This window comes from Passer domesticus, chromosome 17, assembly GCF_036417665.1.
Source record: "Passer domesticus isolate bPasDom1 chromosome 17, bPasDom1.hap1, whole genome shotgun sequence".
Lineage (NCBI taxonomy): Eukaryota > Metazoa > Chordata > Aves > Passeriformes > Passeridae > Passer > Passer domesticus.
In genome coordinates, this window is record NC_087490.1 from 2895905 (window position 1) to 2916788 (window position 20884).

Sequence of the window (20884 nt, forward strand, 5' to 3'; positions counted from 1 at the left end):
ACGTAACTCCCTCAGCACTGTCAAACGCGGCGCTCACGCTGGTGACGCAGACGGACCCGGGGCTCGGCGGCGTTAGTCGCTATTCGCGAAGAGGCGCGTACGCAAAGAGCGGGCGCTGTGGCAACCAGGGCACGCGCGCGCTGAGGGGCGGCCGGCGCTGAGGGGCGGGAGCGGGGGCTCGGTAATGGCACACGGCGAATCCGATTATTTAGTTATTTCCTTTGTCTTGAAGGGAGAAGTGGAGTTGTTTAGAGGCTGGTTTAACTTTTTTGGTTTTGTTTTTGCTGTTAGCAGTTTTCAGTATTCACTATTCAATCAGCTGAGGCGCTTTCCGTACTGAGGGAAGGGCGGGGGGGCAGCCCTCACGTATTCTATCAAACCTTACCGAATTCGGAGGGCAGCATTTAACCAGATCCCTTTAAAATGTTGTTTTGGGGTTTTTTTTTTTTTTTGTTTTTTTTTTTTTTTTTTTTTCCCTTTGGAAAAAAAGAGGTATTTTGTTTTCCTTTGCTTTAATTTTATTATTTTGAGTCCCCTCCGATTTTGGTCATTGGGCTGCGTCACTTGAATCCTTTAATCCTTTAAAAAACATTCCCTTTATCAATTTTAACATCCTTCCTTGAAATGTTAAGCTTTCTCTCTCTGTTTTCTTTACAGTGTTCAGTGAGAATTAAACCAGATTAAGACACTTCAGCAGATGAACACACATTAGTGCTGATGATGCACGATTCCAGCCTCTTTCACAGCTTCCTGACACTGTATGTTTGCTAAAGGAGCTCCTTGGGGACACAGAGCACTGTTTAAAGTCAGTAGGTGTCTTTATGCTACATTATCTGCCCAGTCACCAAGTACAGCCACTTTGAACCGTTTTTAGGGATAGGGAGAATCTTTCTCAGGAAGACTTGGGATGGCACAACCTCGTATCTCAGCCTACCTCCCCCCTGATATAGACCCCACCAAAGCTGCTGTGGCCTTTGGGAGGAGGGCCCTTCCCAAACTGAACGAGGAGCTGCAGTCTCCCGAGCTGCTGACACAGCAGCGGGCGCTGATGGCTCTCTGTGATCTGGTCCACGATCCAGAAAAAGTCTACCAGGCAATAGCATTAGGTAAGTGGTCTGTTCTCATAGTGGGCAAGATGAGGGGGCAACACCACTTCGCTTTCTTACATTCCTTTTTCCTTGTAATATCTTTGATGATGCAAGATGCCCAGGAAAAATTTCCTGTTTGTTTTACCTTGGAAAGGTAAAGAATATTATAATACAATATATATGACAGTTATTATAAGAATTATCATCACTTTAGGATTCATCACTGGCTCACTGTAAGTTTTATCAACACCTAAATACAAAAGTAGTGCAGAATCTTTCTTTCTATAGAATCATAGAATTGTTAAGGTTGGGAAAGATCTCTGAGACAATCCAGTTCAACTGTTAACTCTGCCCTGCCACAATCACCACTAAAACATGTCCCCAGACTTTATTCCGATTTTAGCTAATTCCTAACAGAGGATAATAAAAAAACCTCAACCTAATTATTTCAAAGTTAGAACCCCTTCACCATCATCACCCACTCGCCTGGAACATAATAAGAAATTAGAAAATAAATTAATATAACCAAATGTAACTTACTTATCAGGACTACATCTGGCCACCACTTATTTTGAAAGCCTGGAAGAATCCTGAGTTTTGATTTTTGGGAGTGAAAAAACCCCTAACCACAAGCTTATTTTTGCAATTTTTAGCAGTCTGTGGTATATCTACATAGCTCATTATGTAACACAGAAAAAAAATCCTTGTTTGCTACTGCTTTTTTCTCCTTTTACTTCCTTTACATTTTTTTGCCTCTCATAAAAGAGACTAGTCATGTTCAAAATTTATTAAGTTAGTGTTTGATGAACAGTTGAGTGCCAAAGCAATGTGAGATTGTTGTTAGTTTGGGGTTGTAAGGTTTTTTGGCTCTGGTTGAGTGCCATATGTGCATACACAATCATTAATGGTTCACCACGTTTATTTCTGTTCAAAAAAGAGAAGTGAGTGTCAATCCTGCAAAAACATGCTTTTCTAAAGACATCAATAGCTCCACTGTCTTATTTTAAGAGTTATGTCACTTTATATTTGCAGGATTAGGATTTAACTTGATAAGGAGTCAGGAGCTTGTTTGTAGCATGACATTTTTGGCAGTAGGCCTTGAAATTTGAAAGTTTCTTCCTTACTTGAGATATGACAATGAGAATTTCACTGTCAGGACAAGCTGAAAATTCTGAGGCACTTCAAATTGTGAGAAAAATTATGAATATTGCTATTTCAAATTAATGCTGGAAGTAAGAAATATTAAAATGTGCTCTGATGTCTCATAGGATTTTTGGACAGCCTGAAGACTCTGCTGGTGCATCAAGACCAAACTGTCAGGCAAAAAACAACAGAAGTTCTCTCTGTAATGGCTTTGCATAGTATTGGCAGGTAGGTGCAGTTGCAAAGTTTACTGAACCCTGTGGGAAGTGATGTTTCAGTGAGAAATAAGAGCAGCTCCTAAGTTTTGTCGGACAGATGCAGCGTAAAGAAGAGCAGTTAAGATGAAATATCTCAAATCGATACGAGTTTTATTATGTTGTGTTAAATCTGTCCCCCATTGTTGTTTTTAGGGAAGGGCTGATACGAAGTGGAGTCATTTCTGCCCTCACTGGGCTCCTGGATGATCCAGTAGATATCTGTCGGAAGAACACCCATCAGATTTTTGACATGCTGGCAAGATTACCTGAAGGTAGGAGGCTTTAAGCAGTTAAGTATTCAAGTAGACAACACAGAGAGGAAATCAGGTAAATTTAACTATGCTCCAGATTTAATTTTTCCATTTCCCTTGAAACTCATATTTAAAAACAGTATCTTGTCTATTTTGGCTTATCTTAGTTTTTCTTAGTTAACTTTCTTAGGTTTTATGCAAGTTAAAGCTACCTGCTCAAGATGCAGTGCACTGCATGCTTGAATTGGTATTTCAGAATCTTGCATCAAAATTTCACTTTTCCCCTTCTGTTCAAGGTGTGGAGCAGCTGTTCATCACAGTGCATTAGTTTCATCAGTGTTTTAATCTGAGTATTAGTCTTAAACTTCTCTTCCAGCTGATAAAAATTACAATTTTAAGAATAAAATTTCAGTAGAAATTATCAGTTAAAAAGCCATGCTGTTTAAATTCATAGCAAAGTATATTGTCTGAGAAATTCAGTTTCATTACTGATGCTTAAAAAGAATTAAATGAATGTTTAGAGCCTCTCTAACTGTACATGAATTCTAAAAAATCTAAAGATGTATTTTTACATGCAAGCAATCCTTTTAAAAGTCTTCAATAATCCCATTCATGTGAAGGATATTGGTATGTTGGCCTAACAACTTGGTGAACATCTACATGGAAAAGTCTGTAAAAGCAGCTCTGAGTAATTACTCTTGGAATATGAGTTTTTTGAGACATGTATTCTGTGTATTTAGATAAAAATATAATGTATCTATAAAAATATACATGCCTGTATTTAAGAGCTGGAAGATAAATCTTCCAATTCTGGAGCAGAATTGTGTCAGTGTAGAATGGAGTCACATATGGAGGGCAACTTGAAAGGAAAACAAAAAGATGCAAAACTTTTTGCTATGAGACAATTTGTCAAGGATAACCACAAATATTTTCCAATAAGTAGTAAGAGTCACAAGGCCTGATGTAATTCATTTGACATATTACAGATACAGAAATAGTCTCTGCTTGGTAATTCAGCCCTTTTCAGCTAGCCAAGAAACTGTTTTTCTCCTTGCATTCACTTCTACACCTCACATCCAGAAAATGAGATGGGATGTTGTCCTAGGGTAACAGGTGTACCTTGGATCAGCTGGAGGAGGTCAGCAACCTCTGCAGCACTCCTCAGCTCCATTTGTGCTGATCTCTAGAGCTGAGGTGATTTGCAGGGCCAATAAAGCAACGTGCTCTGTGCTAGACAAAAAGGAGCAGAGGCTGTACCTGCCCTTGGCATGAAGTGTAGCTGTTTTAACTAGGAAGTGGTCAGTGACTCCAGCTAGCTCTATGCCAGGCCACCTGGTCTTACTCCAAAAAGGAGTAATTTAGGAAAATAGGGTTATTTTGAGCAAATCACTTAGAGAGTATTTTTGGTTCCTAAATTTAAGGATGTGTACCAGTATCTTCCAGGAACTGTGGGGTAGTTAAAAACCAAAAGGTGGGAGAATGCACAAAGACTGGGAGAACACTGAGGACTAACATTTCCAGAAGGAATGACAACAGAGTGAAAAAAAAATGGGCAGAAGAAAGACAAAAATAGATAGATATATATATTCAGGAAAGGATAGAAGAGGGAGGAGAAAATTAGGAACATTAAATAAATTAATAGCAAAACTTCCTCTCTTTATAAACAATTATTTGATAATGTTAGTGAAGGGGTGTTGTGCAATGATAAATGACCTTGGAAATAGCAACTGCAAAAATAGTTCTGGGGAAAAAAATATCTTTCATTATGGTGTGGTTAACACTGGAAAGGTTTAATAATTCTTACCCATTACCTATCCTGTCATTGATGGCTACTTAATCCTTTTAGGTAAAAATTGAGGTGGAATGGATGGGGCGATGGATTTTTAAGCTTGCCAGAACCTCTGTTTGGGAGGAGCCCAAGAGATAATATTTCTCCTACACTGCTGATTCCTAGTGTCTCCACTCTTTCACCCTTGAGAAATCATAACTAATTGAATGTGTGGATAAGGACTCTTTAAGGATACCTTTTTCCCTTCAAAACTTGTTTTGCTGTATGGAGTGCAAATGCTGAAAGGACAGATGGCATTCTTACTGCAGCAGATGGGACATCTCTCCTGTGAATGTCATTGTTGCCCAGGTGAAGTGAAATCCCAGCTGTATTAATGCAGCTCTTTCAGGTGGCAGTGTCCTGCATCACTGATAAACCTGAGAACTGAGAAAATAGATGCAAATTTATTGCATGATTTATCCAGGTGAGTGACTAAGAGTCAAGGGATTTAATTTCAGCACCTGTCTTCAGCCAACAGACTTTTTAGTTCTAACTTTCCTATGCCTCAGTTTTCTAATACAATCAGATTTTTTTACAGAAAACTGTATAAAATATAATTTATTTTAATATCTTGAATTCTTCAGAGAGAAAACAGAGTAACCATTCATTATGCAGAATACTAAAATCAAAACCATCATAGGAATTAAATTATTAGAGAGTTAATAGCAAGAAATTGCTATTCAGGAAACATGATTATGAGACTTGATTATTTAAACATAATTATTTACTTCTTTGTTCCTCCCCATGCTTCTGATTTTAAGTCAAGTAGGAGCACAGGTGGTGCTTCTCTTTCATTTCTCTTTTCCAAGATAGCTTTCACTCAATAAGGACCAGAACTAGCTGCTTTGTTTTAGAAATCCCCTTGGGCCTTTTTTAAAATGTCCTAGGTTCTCCACTTCATAATCTCTAATACTTATGGTAGAAAGACCTTCTTAGTTGAATAAAGATTTATTTTTTAATATAAAGTGTCTGCTACCCTCCTGATAACTGACTACACTTTTGGTTTCATCCAGCTTTCTTACCTCGAAGCTGTGCTGTAATGAACACTGGCGTTTTCTTGTCTCTTCTTTCACCAACCTGAATAGGCCAGAGTCTGATGAAAGAGGTGGAGGAGACACAACATCTAATAGACCATTCATTGGGAAAGGGAGCCCTGACTCACTTCCCACCTTTTCCACATTCAGCTGGCTAACAATTGGACACTACACGTAAAAAAGCAAATTAAACTAGAAATATTTCACAATTTCCCAGGTAAATGATAGCAATTTAATAAATTGCTAAACAAAGCTTAGGGGAACTTGTACTGGCAATTACTGTATACAGATTTTAGTAAACTTGCCAAGCCAAGCAGCCTGAGTGCAAATATCCCAAGCAGGCAGCAGCTCCTCACTACAAGTGAGATCTAAAAACTCTCTGTGTGCCATGACAGACAGATCTCTGTGTGCCTTTATACCTTGAAGGCACAGCCTCATTTGACTCTTCAGGTGTAAATGTTGGCAGAGAATGTTAGAGGGACCCCAAGTCTTCAGTACAGGGATAAAATATCTTGTTCAAAATTAGACAGATTAGAAGAAATCTTCACAATCAAGTAACTGTCGTAACACTGCTTAATGAAAACACTATAGACACATTCTGTATCATTTGAATTATTTATTTTTGAAGTGGACAATTTAAATGTTGATGTTATTAACCATTTTGTTTTAATTTTCTTAGAGCCCTTGGCTGAGATTTCTTGCACTAATCATAGTACATAAGGGGAACAAAAGTAGAAGGTGATTTTCCAGTGTGCATGTGTGTCTGTGTCTCTGTGTACGTATGTGCTTTACAGTTATCAAACATTTATTTACACACCAACTTTACACTGATGTCTTTAAGAAGTCTTTTCTATGGCAGGGGAAAGAACCAACTGACCAAAGACTTAGGTCTATATAATCCATATGAGATTTTCCAGTGTAGTCCCACAGAGCTTCTTATGCATTCAAACTTTTGCAGGAATGTTACTCCATCCAGTAGTGTTTCTTTATGAGATGAAACCTGGAGCTGAGGATTGCATCTCTTCAGTTTCATTAACTTCACTAAACTGTAAATAATTTAAATTATTAAATTGAAATAACAAGACATTTAGTTATTGTTCATATCGCTCATCTTTAACCTTCTAATAACACATCACATTTAAAAAATAATTTAAAAAACCAACAAAAAAAGACTTTTGAGGTTATACACTACACAATCTCCATGGCTCCTGCTTCTTGGGAAATCTGTTATAATATTACAATACCCAGAAGGTATTTGGAGCAGTGGAACATAATTGTCCGTTGGCAACTTTCACATTCAGCAATCCAGACACTACAACAATAATTTTAAAAATTGCTTTGTGATTTATTTGTTTTAATCTGTATTAAAAAAGGAACACTAACCTACTTCTTAAATATAATTTGGTTTTTCATGAAACACCACAAGATTTGGCAAAAAAAGATGTAAAAGAAGACTGTTTTGATGTATAAAACTCCTTAACAGTAGAAGAAACACCGACCTTCATTTGGCCTATTCAAAGATTCATTTCATGTAGTTTTGCTGCATATTTGAAGCCAGAAAGAGCAGAAAGAGCTGCTAGTCAGTTAGGAACTCACAAAACAGTTGCGCACCAACAATTCCTTTAATAGGCAAGGTGTCCATGAGAAACAGTAAAGTAAAGCAGAGGTGTGTACATAGTATATGCTGAGAGTCATGTGCATGTGCATACATGATGGATGTGTACATACTTTGATTGTGGATACCAATATTGTGGGTGCATGCCCACTCTCTACAGATTTAAGTAGTATTTTGCTTCAACTCTGTCACTCAGTAGCTTCTGGTTTGAACTAGCTTTTCTCCCCAACACAAGCATTCTGCTCCCCACCCTGCAAACAAGTCATCTGTCACTCACCAGATTTACATTTTTATGTCAATAAAATTTTAGGACAACTGGATGAAGAGTCATTTCTTACACAGAACATGATAACACTCCCACTGTAGGAAATGGAATGAAACAAATGGAATAAAAGTGCAGTGACTGTGGTGAAACATCTCCACAGAATTTGGCCTCAATCTCTTTTTTAGGGGGGGTTTGAGTTTTTGGTTGGGTTATTTTTTTTCACTGGGGGTGTTTGGTTTTCTTGGAGAGGAGGCTCTCACTCTCCAGAACATATATTTGGGGAAAATTATGTAGTAGGTTCCGGGGGCATAAGAGGAACTGTGTTCATATATCAGATTTCCCCCTTTTCTCTCCTTGGGCTATTAAGCATTGCCCAATTTTTTTCCACTAGAAGTGGAAGAAGTTAGCCCCTTTTTTATCACTTCAGGAAAAGAGATTAAACCCAAGGATTCTTAGCAGAGGCCAATGTATTTGAGATTGTTCTGAATGATGACATCTGTCACTGCATCAAACACAAATTGTATGTTACTGGTATCAGTGGCACAGGTGAAGTGTGAGTAGATCTCCTTGGTCTCCTTGTTGCGATTCAAGTCCTCAAACTGGCGTTGGATGTAGACTGCTGCCTCCTCGTAAGTGTTTTGGCCTTTGTATTCAGGAAAGCAGACTGTTAAGGGGATGCGTCGGATTTTTTCTGCCAGCAGATCTTTCTTATTCAAAAAAAGGATGAGGGAAGTGTTGATAAACCAGTTGTTGTTGCAGATGGAATCAAACAGACGCAAACTTTCTGCCATTCGACTCTGTAGGAGAGGAAACAACAGTGTCAGCAATAGTGCTTCAGCAGAACTGTGGAAAGCTCACAGCTCTGTCTGCTGCCCTGAGCAGGTGAACTCCATTTAAGAACAATTGAGCATGACCACCACAGTTATGTTTGGAAATTAAAATCCAATGCTGCTATAGACTGAAAGAAGAGAGGTCTGTTAAAAATCAGCAGCTGTCATTAATGTTCCTGGGGTATTGCTGCCACGGTGACACTGACACTGATGCAGCTGGAGCTGTCCATGGTACCAGGCTCTTGGGAGGCTGTGTTTATTGCTTGGTTTACACCTATAAGTAGGTGTAAATAAATGTAATGTTTTGAATAGAAAACATTATAGATTATTAAAAGAAGTATCACTCAAGTATTGTCAAAAGTAGATACAGAGAATGTCTTAATCAGGCTTTTTTGGCAAGGTCAATATTTTTCCAGCCTGTTTAGGTTTCAGAAAATGTTATGCATACATCATGAGTCATGGGAGTGATCCAGGGTAAGTGAACAGCAGGGATTTGGGATATCAAAAACCAAGGGTATATTTGGTTTACAAGACTATTTGTAAATATGTATGTGTTCCGTTTGTCTGGCTTGTGTTCAGAGGGGACGAAAATAATCAGAGTCTGGGCATTTTTCTTGTTGTTTAACTGTGAAGTATTCAGGCCAGTTCTCCAGTTTGGAAGGAAAAAACAGTGGAGGAAAGACGATGACATTGGCTTTTAATAGAAATAAAGTATTTCTAATATAAATTGTAAATTCTCCTGAAGTTTGTATCAATTGTGTCTAGTGCATCTCCCTTGACTTCAGTAGAGTCACCTGGTTAGAGGAAGAGAGAATAATTGTTTACTGTTTATTGCACAAAGATTAATATGAAAATATAATTTATTTAAAGTTTACTTTTTATGTTGTTTTATTTGGAAATGAAATATATTGTATTGTTATTATTTCAAAGGAAATCTGCAACAGTTTTGGTCATTTTTGTTACACTAAAGCTATATACTGAAAACATGCCTCTTAAAAATGCATAGTTGCTGAAATAGGAGCAGACTGGTTTGCATAAGCTTTTCTAATTACCTCTTATACTTTCCTCACTTTGTGTTATTACTCCTTTTCCTTTGCTAAGGGTTGCTTGGTCAGAATTGCATTCTGTGTTCTCTGAGTTCCATGAAGGCTCTGCTGTAGCTCTGTGTTTACAGTGAAACCCAGGGCTGGTGGCAGTTGCTGGTCATTCCCAAAGCCCCAGCAGCGCCGGCAAGGCTGGCACTGCCTCGGCAGCCAGGGGCAAAGCTGACTCACCAGCCTCCTGAGGCACACTGAAACACAAGCTGGGTCAGACAGTTCTGATTTGGGGGCTCTTTGTTTACTTCTTCCTTTGTAACACGGGGTCATCTGACACTCCAGCCTAGTTTATATATAGACAGATTTATAGGTGTAAAAACACAGCTTTAAAAATATGTTTGCCCGTTCCTTTTCACAGTGCAAATACTGACACAACAGATAATCCCCTGAAACATCATAGATCTGTTTTCAAATACTCAGGATTTTCTTTCCTGATTTTGTAGCTGATAAATAACCAAGCAAGAAATTTTTATCTCACTGAAAATGCTTTTGCTACTAATAGTCTGAAAAAAAAAATCTTTTAGAGGCAATATACGTTTTTGGCCAACTCTCAGAACAATCATACCAACTGGATATTGCATTTTAAGAGGTTTGGGTTCATCACTGTATTTTGTAGTGAATCATAACACTGTCTATCTGCTACCAAATCCTCCATTGGAATCTGTAATCCAAGGACAAAAGCAGAGAGTTAAAACCCTTCCACAAATTGGGAGATGTTATGAACACGTACAAGAGGACAGACAGTTTTAAATGATTGTAAACTTGGTGATATCTTGTGGGATGTAAAGAAAATTTTAGTAAATTGTTGATCTTGACACCTAAGAAATGTCTTCTTCAATGTAATATTTTAGTATTGGCTCAACATCTGAAAGTCATAATATCCTTAATTAAACTGAATACAATTTTTTAAAGTTAAAAAGTAAGTAAGCCAACCAAGAATAATTTCCAATAAAGATGCAGATATTATGCCAGTGCTAGGCTGTGGTTGCATGGTATAAATGTGTGATATACCTTGGGAAATGAGCCCCCCAAATCCAGGTCATGATTGCAATAGCCAAAGAAGGAAAATGTATCAATGAACAATGAGGAAATGTATCAGAAAGGAAAACCCAAGTCTTGAATTCTTAGTCATACAGTGGTTCAGGCTGGAAGGGAGCTTAAATACCATCTAGCCAAATCTCCTGCCATGGCCATGGAAACCTGGCCTTGAACGCTTCCAGGGATGGAACATCCAAAGATTCTCTGGGCAACCTGTACCAGTGTCTCCCCACTCACAGGGAAGAGTTTCTTATTACCTAATCTCAATCTGCTGTTCTCCAGTTTGAAGCCATTCCCCCTTGTCCTGTCACTGCAGGCCCTTGTATTTAGTCTCTCTCCATCTTTCTTGTAGGTTCCTTTCCTGTGCTGGAAGGCCACAGTGAGGTCACCCCTAACCCTTGTCTTCTCCAGGCTGAACAATCCAATTTTTCTCAGCCTTTCCTTATAGGAGAGGTGCTCCATCCCACTATTCAACTTGGTGGCTCTCCTCTGGACTCACTCCAACTCTGGACTCACAATGTTCTTCCTGTGCTGGGACCCCAGGGCTGCAGGTGAGTTCTCACCTCAGTGGGGCAGAATCCCCCCTCCCCTGCTGCCCATACTGGGGACTCAGCCCAGCTCAGGGAGGTTTCTGTGTCCCAGCACACACAGACAGGGCAGGGCCAGCCCTCACCCACCAGCACCCCTGAGTCCTTCTCCCCAGCACTGTTCCATCTCCTCATCCCACATGACTTCTTGCCATACCTTAAGTGATATATCCACAGTTCTAAGGTTAAGGCTGACACTAAACATACATGGTACAGCCACTCCTATACCCCCAGCATAACAGGCTCATTTCTGCTTTTGACAATGTTGTAAAACTACTTTACATATCATAGGGAAAGTGAACTTGAGAGGGTTATGGCTTATTATAATAAAAATAGAATAAATTGTTGTATGACTCCCAAAGGTGGAAGAAAACATAGTAAAATAATGATAGGCATTCTTCTCTGCAATGTCTTTTCCAGTTCTGGAATCCTGAAGGGAGTACATAGCCAGGTGGTCAGAAAAAATGTAAAAATGTGCTGCTGTAATTTTATAATTATACGTTGGGGATATAAGCAAGATAATGCCAATGCCTTACCCAGATGGCCTTGTTGGGGGCTAATTGCAAATTCTTCTCTGAGCATAAGAACAAGGAATTGGTTGCTTAAGGGAAAGAACATGCTAAGGAACAGATGGCTGCTTTTATGCTTCCAATAGTTTGCAGAGGCACAAGCATCCCTGGTCATCCTCTGGAACAGTAGAGGTGTGCTTAGCAGGAAAGAGTTCTGAACAAGTAAGCATTTTCAAAAGGGAAGACCCAGTTATCAAGATAGCAAGTAATTAAAAAAACAGAGTTTGTAAATGGTAAAAGAACAGAGTTTATAAATGGAGCCAAATTGTAATGTAGTATCTCCTTTCAGCTTTCATGTTAAAGCTTTCTAGTCACAGCTGGGAGAGCTTTGAAATTAAAAATGAAAAATTATGAAGAGAGAAACTATCACAAATGGGGGAATTAACTATCATTTGTATTAAAAGCTTAAGAACTTCATCTTTCAGTCATTATATCTCTTTCATCATCACTATTTTAAAAATGGTAGGCACTTGGGGATTTGAAAACCGTAACTAAACCAAGTAAATTTTTTCTTGTGTAAGCCATAAACAATAATGAATAAAATTTGTGCAAGAATAGTAATATCTACTTTCTAGAAAAGTTAGAAAATCTTTAAATGTCAGTAAATCTTGGAATAACCAGTGGAAGCTATTGCCATTTTCCTGTAGAGACTTTCCTTGCAATAGGGGCTGACATTTAGCATATGCTGGTAGCTATGAGCTATTTCACAAAATGGCACCAAACTCTCTATTTCAAATATCTTCTTTAGAGATCCATAACTTAAAGTCTTCTGAAGAAAGCAGATGAAGCTAAAGTATTTAAAGAAGGGGTAGTGGGGTAAAACCAGTTGGATGGTTTTCCTTAATTTTAAAAGAAAAAAGAGGGGGGGAAAAAAAGGAATCCATTCTGAAATAAGGACAGTCTACAAAACAAATGAAGGAAATACCATTGCCCAGGAAACTCATAATCAAAGTGGTTCAGGAATTCAAACTATGCTTGAGTAAAGGCAGAGGGAAAACAGAAGAATTTCACAAACAAAAGTACAGAAAGCAAGTGATAGCTTGGGTAAATACAAAGAGACACTCTCTTCTTGTAAAAAGGACTACAATGAGAACTAGTTGAAATGTCCTTCCTGTGTCGCAGTCAGGCAGTCCTGACTGAGTGCTGGGTAAGAGAGGCAAACAAAACTATTGTATGATTCATCTTTTGTTCAAAGGAAGAAGACTTCTAAAAGAATGTATATGCTTGGACAAAATGGGGAAAATTATGATAATTTAATGAATTTTTAATTTTTTTTTAATCTAAAAATCCAAAAGAAGAAATTATCTGTTGGAGAGAAGTAAATAGACTTAGTCCAAACCTCTCAAAGAAATTAGGAACCCTACTGAGGTAGAATTACACTGGGATAAAACTCTTTACCTGGGTTGTCCTGTAGATACCTGTTTCTAGCCTTGCCATCTCCCAGAAGGAATGGGGTAAGCAATAGGGATTTGACTAGACAATATTTTTTTGGTTTCTAAATTTTTTCATCCCAATCCTAGGAGCCCAAAGTTCTCCTGGAAAATGTTGGAATTCTAAACTGTCCAAATTAGAAGAGGTGACATAGAAGAGTAAGTCCCACTGTGAATTCACTAGGAAGTGTCCTTAAGACACTTAGCAGCTTAACTTATTCTGCCAGCAGACAAACTCATTATCCCATCACCCAAACAATTTATTACGTTGGTCTAAAACCACTGCAGGAAATCCTGCTCAGTCACATCGTAAACAAAACAGGAAGGAGCTCAGGATGATTAAAAGCAGCTATGTGAATATAGCACCTACCATACAGATCCATGAATGCACATGCCAGCTATTTATGTCCTTCCTAGCAAAATGCCTTTCAGTGTCCTGCATACAGGAGGACTGTGAAGTGCAGAAAGGTGAAAACCTAACATAGCATGTTAGTTTATGCACCACAATGAAGGGAAACTGAAAGGGATGGTAAAAGGTTTTATATTGTGTGAATATTGAATCTCTGCTATGAAATGAGCTTATAGAAGGCTGAGAAACATATGTATTATGAAGTGCAGCCCTGAAGAAATTGTGTGTGATTTTGATAGGAAGATATCTATTTATATTGTGAAGGCAAAAAAATTTATTAAGCATGAAACAAGTTTGTTTTGAGTTTTTTAAAAATCAGATTTATTCTCAAATCAGGATGAAACTATATATTAGCAAACGAAATTTGTAAGCTACCAAATTAATTCTTCTTTATTTTAAAGATAATGTACTGTAATTGTTCATGCTTACAGTTTTCACATGCAAATGTAGAACTGGTAGAGGAGGCAGTAGTCAGTATTTGATACCTCTTTTTCAGAGAAGCAAGGGAAAATAAACCTTATAAAGTGATAGGACAGCATACTATCTCCCATGATGGTTTCCTGTTGAATATTGCTATTGTCTTCACATAGAACCCTGTAGATAATAACTGAATCTGGCAGTGTGAATGAGAATTACAAGAGGACCTTTAGGCTTGGCTATTGTATGGGATGACAATGAACAACATCATGAATATTTTATCATGTATGTTCTCTGTGACTGAGAAAACCCTGCAGTGTTACAAAGACTTACTGTGGACCAAACCAGACAAGGCAGATTTAATTGGGAATATTACTTTAACAGAATCCTGAACATTTGTCTTTGAAAATGAATCCCTGAAATGTTTCAGGCCTGCAGCAAGTCATGCCTTAGGAGTGCATGCTCAGTTAAACATTGGTATGTAGTTGTTACATATGTGTAATACTTGTGCCAGTGACAGACTGGGGTAAAGCAATCTTTAATACTATCTATCAAAACTATTTTATATTCCTAGATCAGGAACAATGCAGAATTGTTAATCCTACTAACTACAACCAGGCTATGGTTGTAGTAAAGGAAGCTGAGCTGAGAAAGAAGTTTGGTTAAATTTCCTGACTGGAGGATTAGATTTTGAGCCAGGGGGTTTCCAAGCAAAGGAACAGGACAACAGGTGCTTCTGCTAGGATCTATAAATTAAAGGGAATTTAAAGAAAGGATATATAGAAAAGTCTTAGAAGAACAGTGGAAAAGGTTACTGAGTTCTTGGGTCAGAAAGGGTGGGACATTCATCATTCTGTAGAAATGCTAGAAGATCCAGATAAAGGCTACTCCTGTATGTCTGGCCAGAGTATTAAAGGCTGTTCCACAAACAAGAAAAGGGGCAAAATAGAAATGGAGAAATATTCATAGACTGATTTATTGCTTGTGACTGGCTATACATATCTTTTAAGTAAGCTGAAGTACAGGAAAATTATATTTAGAAGTCACAAAATAGGCATGTGATAGGTGTTATATTTATCATTACCCATAAGAGAATTGCAAGTCTAGAGGAAAGTTCTAGAAAAAGGTATGTTCAAGAAAATAGAAATATGGGGCAGCCAATACTGGTCCTGTGCCTGACAGAACTGCCACACAAGTCAGCGTTTCTGGGAAGCAGTAATAGGGATAGATGGGCAAAAGTAATGCTGCTGCAGCTGATGAAAGAAACTTCATGTCCCAATGGGCCAGCATGATAAAACCTACACATTTCCCAGCCAGTGTCCAGCCAGGGCAGTGCTGCCAGGCCTGCAGTAAAAGCACCCAAGAGAATCACAAAATGGGCAGGAAGCTTGGTTTTTCTCCTTAAGGGAGGGTTTGGTGTGTTTCAGTTGCTCAGCAAACAGCTGTTAACACTCTGCTTTTACTGCCCCAAAGTCAGCAAAGTTTCATGCTGCAGAAACCTCTGGCTGCTGTGTTATGAGTGCATGTGCTCTGCTCCTCTGTGGATCATTCTGGGGCACAAGCACTACTAAGAGGGCAAACATCCCATAAAGGGAATATAAAAATAAATTTCCAGGGTCTTTCACAGTGCCAGCAAATTAAGATTTTCTGAGTACAAATTAGGATCTTCATGTCATTCTAAGAAGTAAATTTGCAGCATATAATGCCTATGTTTGCTTTGGAGGGTGGAGTTTTTTGAGCATTATACAGTATCTCAGGCAAGTTGCATATTTCTGGAGGTTAGCAAAAATCTAGCTTAAAAACATTTTCTTGATAAAAGCACATTCATTTAAAATGTCACAGTTCTTGAAAATATATTCAAAGTATCATTAAAATTTGTATTTCAATTGTAAATACCTGGATGTTTTATCCTTAGACTGAGCTTTTTATATGGTGATCGAGTCCAGCTTTTCTATTCCTGGTAATATATTTCATTTGCTTTCAACACTTACTCAGTGTTTTCAAGTGGGGTGGGTTCTTTGGTTTTGTTTTCTTCCAGGTCTTTAGATTGCTTGATTAGCTCAAGGGCAAAATGAGCATTTCACGCATATATTCCACACAGCTGAAATATTGCATAGTTTTGCACATAAGATGGTCCAGGACTTTAGCTGTCCTTGTTTCAGACCCCTAAGCTTACTGCCAGCCTTCTGTGTCTGGACATTCATAGAATCTCAGAATGGTTTAGGTTGAAAGGGACCTTTAAGGTCACCTAGTTCCAGCTCTGCCATGGAGGGACACACTCTGCTAGACCAGGTTGCTCAGAGCCCCATCCAGCCTGGCCTTGGGACTCTCTCAGGAATGGGGCATCCACAGCTTCTCCAGGCAACCTGTCCAGGGCCTCACCACCTTCATAGTTAATAATTTCTTCCTAATTTCCAGTCTGCATCTACCCAGAATACAGACCTTAACTCTGCATTGATCTTCAAGGAGAGGCTGAGGGAGCTGAGCTTGTTTGGGCTGGCAAAGAAGAGGCCAAAGGGTGACAGCCTACAATTACTTGAAGTAGTGGTGACACAGAACTCTTCCCAGCAGTGTTAGAGGAAAGAATAAGCAGCAATGAACATTAATTGAAGTTTGGGAGGTTTGGATGAGATGTTAGATTTTCTCTAGAAGACTAGCACAGCTCTGCAACAATTTGCTGAGTTTTGTGAAATCTACATCCATGGAGGATTTTCACTCAACTAACTGATAAAGCCATAGCTGGCCTGCTTTACTGTTGGCAGTAGTCCAGACCTTTAGGGATCACATCCAGCCTACATTTCTGTAATTCCATGCAATGTAAAAACATATTTATAGCTGAATGCATAAATAAGAAGTCAATTTCACACACACAGCTCTGAGCAGGTATCAAACTTTGCCTCCCAAAGAGATGAATTCAAGCACAAGGGTTGTCCTTTGATGGAAAGAGTCTCTGTCCTCTTGTTGAGGCAGGGTGAAAAGGAAATAGTTAATGATAGAGTTGTGGCCTTCCCGAAGTATCCAGGGTTTACTCTCTTCTGTTCTTTGATGCTCTCTGGTCCTTGGAATAGCCCTTAAGCTATTGAAATAGTGCAGAAATCTGCAAGAGAACTACACAGGAATACACAAGTGAAAAGAGAAATGTTTATTCACTCTTTCAGGCTACTGACTAACCTACTTTTGTGTAGTTTATTCATAATCCAAGCTTTTGCTGACACTGTCTGTGTAAAGAAAGAATGCTTTCATTGCACCTTCTTTAAAATGGGCATTTTTCTAATACATTGCAGGGTGGGAAAGGGTATTAATAGGTGAATATTGCTTTCTGACAATTGTCTTAATTGAAGTAAAACAATATATTGGCAACATAAGAGGAAATTAAAAAATATTTCTTTTTAAAATGGCACAGGAACAGAATGCAAAATCTCATGCCTGTGAATGCCCTTTCTCTGGAGAAAATACCCATATGATATAAAGAAAATCTTTTCTAACAAGTAGGTTTTCATTTCAACACATTCAAGCCCAGCTTTCAAACAAGACTCTCTGGATCTTTATGAATGATGAGGAGTCATTTGTAACAGTAGCATTAGAAAACAGAAAACCAGCAAGAATTATCATAAGCATGGAATGACTATCATATTAATTTAAATAAACTAGTTCTTTTCAATCTGGAAAAATAAATAGCTGAGGGAGAACACAGCAGAGCTCATAAAACCATGAATGGTATGGAAATGTTGAATAGCAGATTATTTTTTTCACCATTTCTTACAATGCAAGAAGTAAGAAACATCAAATTCATTTATCTGACAGCAGACAAGTATTCCTTCCATACAGTGCATAATTAAATGTAAAACTCTGTCATGAGATGTTAGAGAATCATAATGATAGTAGTAAAAGTCAAAAAAGTGTAATTGGGTTCAAGAAGCGATTAAATTAAAAGGGCACTTAAAGAAAGAGATGTTGATGCAATCTGCTGTTCAGTTACCTGGGAGGGTAAATTGCAGGAAATATCAGTGTATGCTTGATCTGTTCCCATCATTTTCCTAAATGTCCATTGCTGCCCACAGTCAGACACAGACCGCTGCAGGTACTGGCTGTGACCTAGTACAGCTGGTCTGTGTGTTTGGGCTGTCAGAACAGCTCATCCTTGGGGAGAAATCACTTGTTTATTTCCCTGTTGGTGAAAATTTCTCCCTTATGTAACCCATGTGAAATCGCTTCAGTTCCCAGGCAATTTTGCCTTTCCCGTTAGTCTTGCCCAGCTTAGAAGAAGTTTGTTTCACAAACTTCACCATCATTTCAAGCAGTGAGTGTTTCTCATTGAAAGGTAGGCAAAGGCTCTTGGCACTAGAAGTACCGACCTCTAGTAATTTGCATTGTTCAATGCTGGAGTGTTTAAATGACAGAAAGACAGACAAAGAAAGAAAGAGAGACTGGTTCACATTGATGCTGAACCAGTTTTCACCAGAATATGTTGGCCAGTTGTTTCATTCTTCAGTAGTATCTGAACAATAAAAGCAGCCCATTATACACCAAAAAAGGTAAATGGCCCTTTATACTGAGAAATTCACTGCAGGGAAAAAAGTCTCACAAGCCCTGAGACCATTTCTCAGACTGTGGGACATGTGGAGAGGGATGCATCTTACCCTCACAGCTTAGGCAGCTGAAATTCTTGCAGGAGATTGGCTTCTTGTTTTATTGCACCTTTGAAGATATTTTGGGTAGGATGCTTACAGAGTTTAGCACAGCAAGAGCTCTGGTGGGAGCAACAGCTGCATTCCCTTTGTAGCCTGTCCATGCTGCAAGATTAAGGTAGCAGGGGCAAGTGGGGATTTTTAGCACCCTTGTTGTAATTCTAACAAAGTCCTTCCCATTGTGGGGTTGGTTCTGAGGTTGCCTCCTACTAACCTGGAAGAAGCAAAGGCTGAGGGCACAAAGGTCAGTGTTCAAAGTCAAGAATGAAAAGGCAAAAGGAAGAAGGCTGAAGAGAAACTGCAAAGCAGCCTCAAGCAGAGGGTCTGAATCTGGGTCTGATCTTGGCCTTTTTTGCATTAGCTGACAAAAGTACTAAGAGTGCAAAACCAGCATGTTTGGCATCATGGAGAATCTTGTCTTCACCTTCAATAAATTCTTTTGGTTTTAAGCAACATTACTGAGACTCAGAACAAATTAGTTTCAAGAGAGAATTTCTATGAAGTTATTTCAGAGCAGTTGGAGAAGAATGAAAGAATGGTGATGTATGCTGAAAAAATGATTCTCTCATATTTGAGATGGAAATTCTAATCTGTTGGACTACAGACAAAGAAGTAAAAATAATTTTGTTTGATCAGGACTGTATTTAAGAAAACCCCAAACAACCCGATATTGTGGTCTCAGGTTACAGGAACACATTTTCTCTTCACTGGACTCTGTCTCATTCAGCTTGCAAGATGGACAATGTCCTGTGCTAGTCAATATTTGTCTTTAGAGTCACAACTCAATTTATAGATTCGTGCTTTACTATAGACTTGCTGTTTATGAACTGCTCAAAAACCAGAATTACTGGTTTCTTCTCAAGCTTATAATTATTGTATCCGAATATTTCATTGACTACATTTGTTTCCACAGCATGTTGTCAGATCAAGAGGTGCTGTTGAAAGGAACTTATAAATAGGAAATGAAACAATCTATACAATGAGAAATTATAGGGAAGAAACAATCTATACAATGAGAAATTATAGTTAGAAGGAACCCAGTAATTCTAGACACCCAATCTAATTTTCTAGAACATAAGCTTTCAGCACAAATATTAATGTATTTAACAAAGATTAATAGGTTTTTCAAGGTATCAGTGATAGCTGGTGTAGCTCTGAATAATCAGACCTACTACAAATCAAATCACAGCATCTCAAATTAGGTTCCTTTGAGAAAAGTAAGGAAGAATGTGGGATTACCTAATAAAATTGTCATTTAATAAACACATTTGGAACTAAAAAGGAACGTGGACCTATGCCAGGTTCTAGTACAGTTTTTCAGTAGTGTTCCACTGCTTTAGCCACATTAACTTTCTGCTTTCCTGTACCCTGTGTTCCATTCATTTCACATTTTCCTCCCTCTGCTAGAGATGATGGCAGTGTTCCTGCAGTTGACAGTCTTATTTGTCACATGAGTCCCCATTAATCATAGAAAAATCATTGCATTCATTGAAAGAGGCATAAAATCTGTGGAAAAACCCCATCATCAATATAAAGTTGGAATCAAAATATACACAAACAAGACAGTCAAAATAAGGTTACAACAACATTCCCCCATTTACTAACTCTTGATTATTTGATTGCACCAGAGCACTTAAACTCCTCTCCACCTCATCCTCAACCCACAATGCTTCACAATTCAAACTTACTCCCAACCTCCTCACTCTTCCAGGGCTGTTTCCTCCTCTGACTTGTATATTCCAGATGAGAAACAGTGCTTATATAATTTTGTACCATTAGAGGCTCAGCAGATCTCCATAATAATGGTTTGTACCATTCATATTAGCACAGAAATTTGCACAGTTTAAAATAATTCAAACTTGCAAAGGAATTAGGAAAAAAACTCAGCACCTCTGAGACCCTGGCTGTGCCAGCTGAAATATAAAGATCTTGTTAAAATAATGAAATTCTTAATTGTTTTTCTTTTATAATAATGGTTAAAAATATTTTTTCCTGCAAATGAATTTTTTTTTTTTAAAAATCACCATACATTTGACCATTTGCAGAAAGGCAGATTTATTGTCTTCTGTCCCCAGCTTCCTAGTTTGGTACAGTAAGAGTCATTTTGGTGTATTTAAAGATCTCTCTAGGTATCAGAGAAAGAATCTGAGAAAGAATCTTGGCTGTGGCTACTTCTAAATGGATCCTCTTGTATTATTCGAAAATTCGTATTCTCCTACACTGGGGAAAAGCTCTTGTGGTACTTTAATCCTAGAATTTGCAGTGCTAGAAGATAGGGCTGTGCCTTTTGTACATCCATCACCAGATTTTGTTGTTGATTGTGTGTGTGAATTTCAGT

The 20884-nt window shown here is 38.3% G+C and overlaps 2 protein-coding genes across 8 annotated transcripts in view; one reads left to right on the forward strand and one right to left on the reverse strand.

Moving 5' to 3' along the window:
• Positions 1-70: 70 nt before the first annotated feature.
• RSPH14 (radial spoke head 14 homolog) overlaps positions 71-20884 on the forward strand; it is a 73234-nt gene continuing 52420 nt past the window's right edge. For 2 of the 6 annotated variants that reach the window (XM_064392570.1, XM_064392571.1), the window contains exons 1-4: positions 115-181; positions 658-1106; positions 2357-2459; positions 2642-2760. In XM_064392570.1, coding sequence (XP_064248640.1) covers positions 908-1106; positions 2357-2459; positions 2642-2760 — 421 coding nt within the window. In that variant the 5' untranslated portion in view covers positions 115-181; positions 658-907. Of the gene's footprint in view, positions 255-657; positions 1107-2356; positions 2460-2641; positions 2761-10798; positions 10998-20884 lie in introns of all 6 variants that reach the window. The other 4 variants (XM_064392575.1, XM_064392576.1, XM_064392574.1 and 1 more) reach the window with 4 other exon arrangements.
• The window catches only part of GNAZ (G protein subunit alpha z), a 49773-nt gene continuing 35086 nt past the window's right edge, over positions 6198-20884 (reverse strand). For both annotated transcript variants that reach the window (XM_064392568.1, XM_064392569.1), the window contains exon 3: positions 6198-8278. In XM_064392568.1, coding sequence (XP_064248638.1) covers positions 7934-8278 — 345 coding nt within the window. In that variant the 3' untranslated portion in view covers positions 6198-7933. The remainder of the gene's footprint in view (positions 8279-20884) is intronic.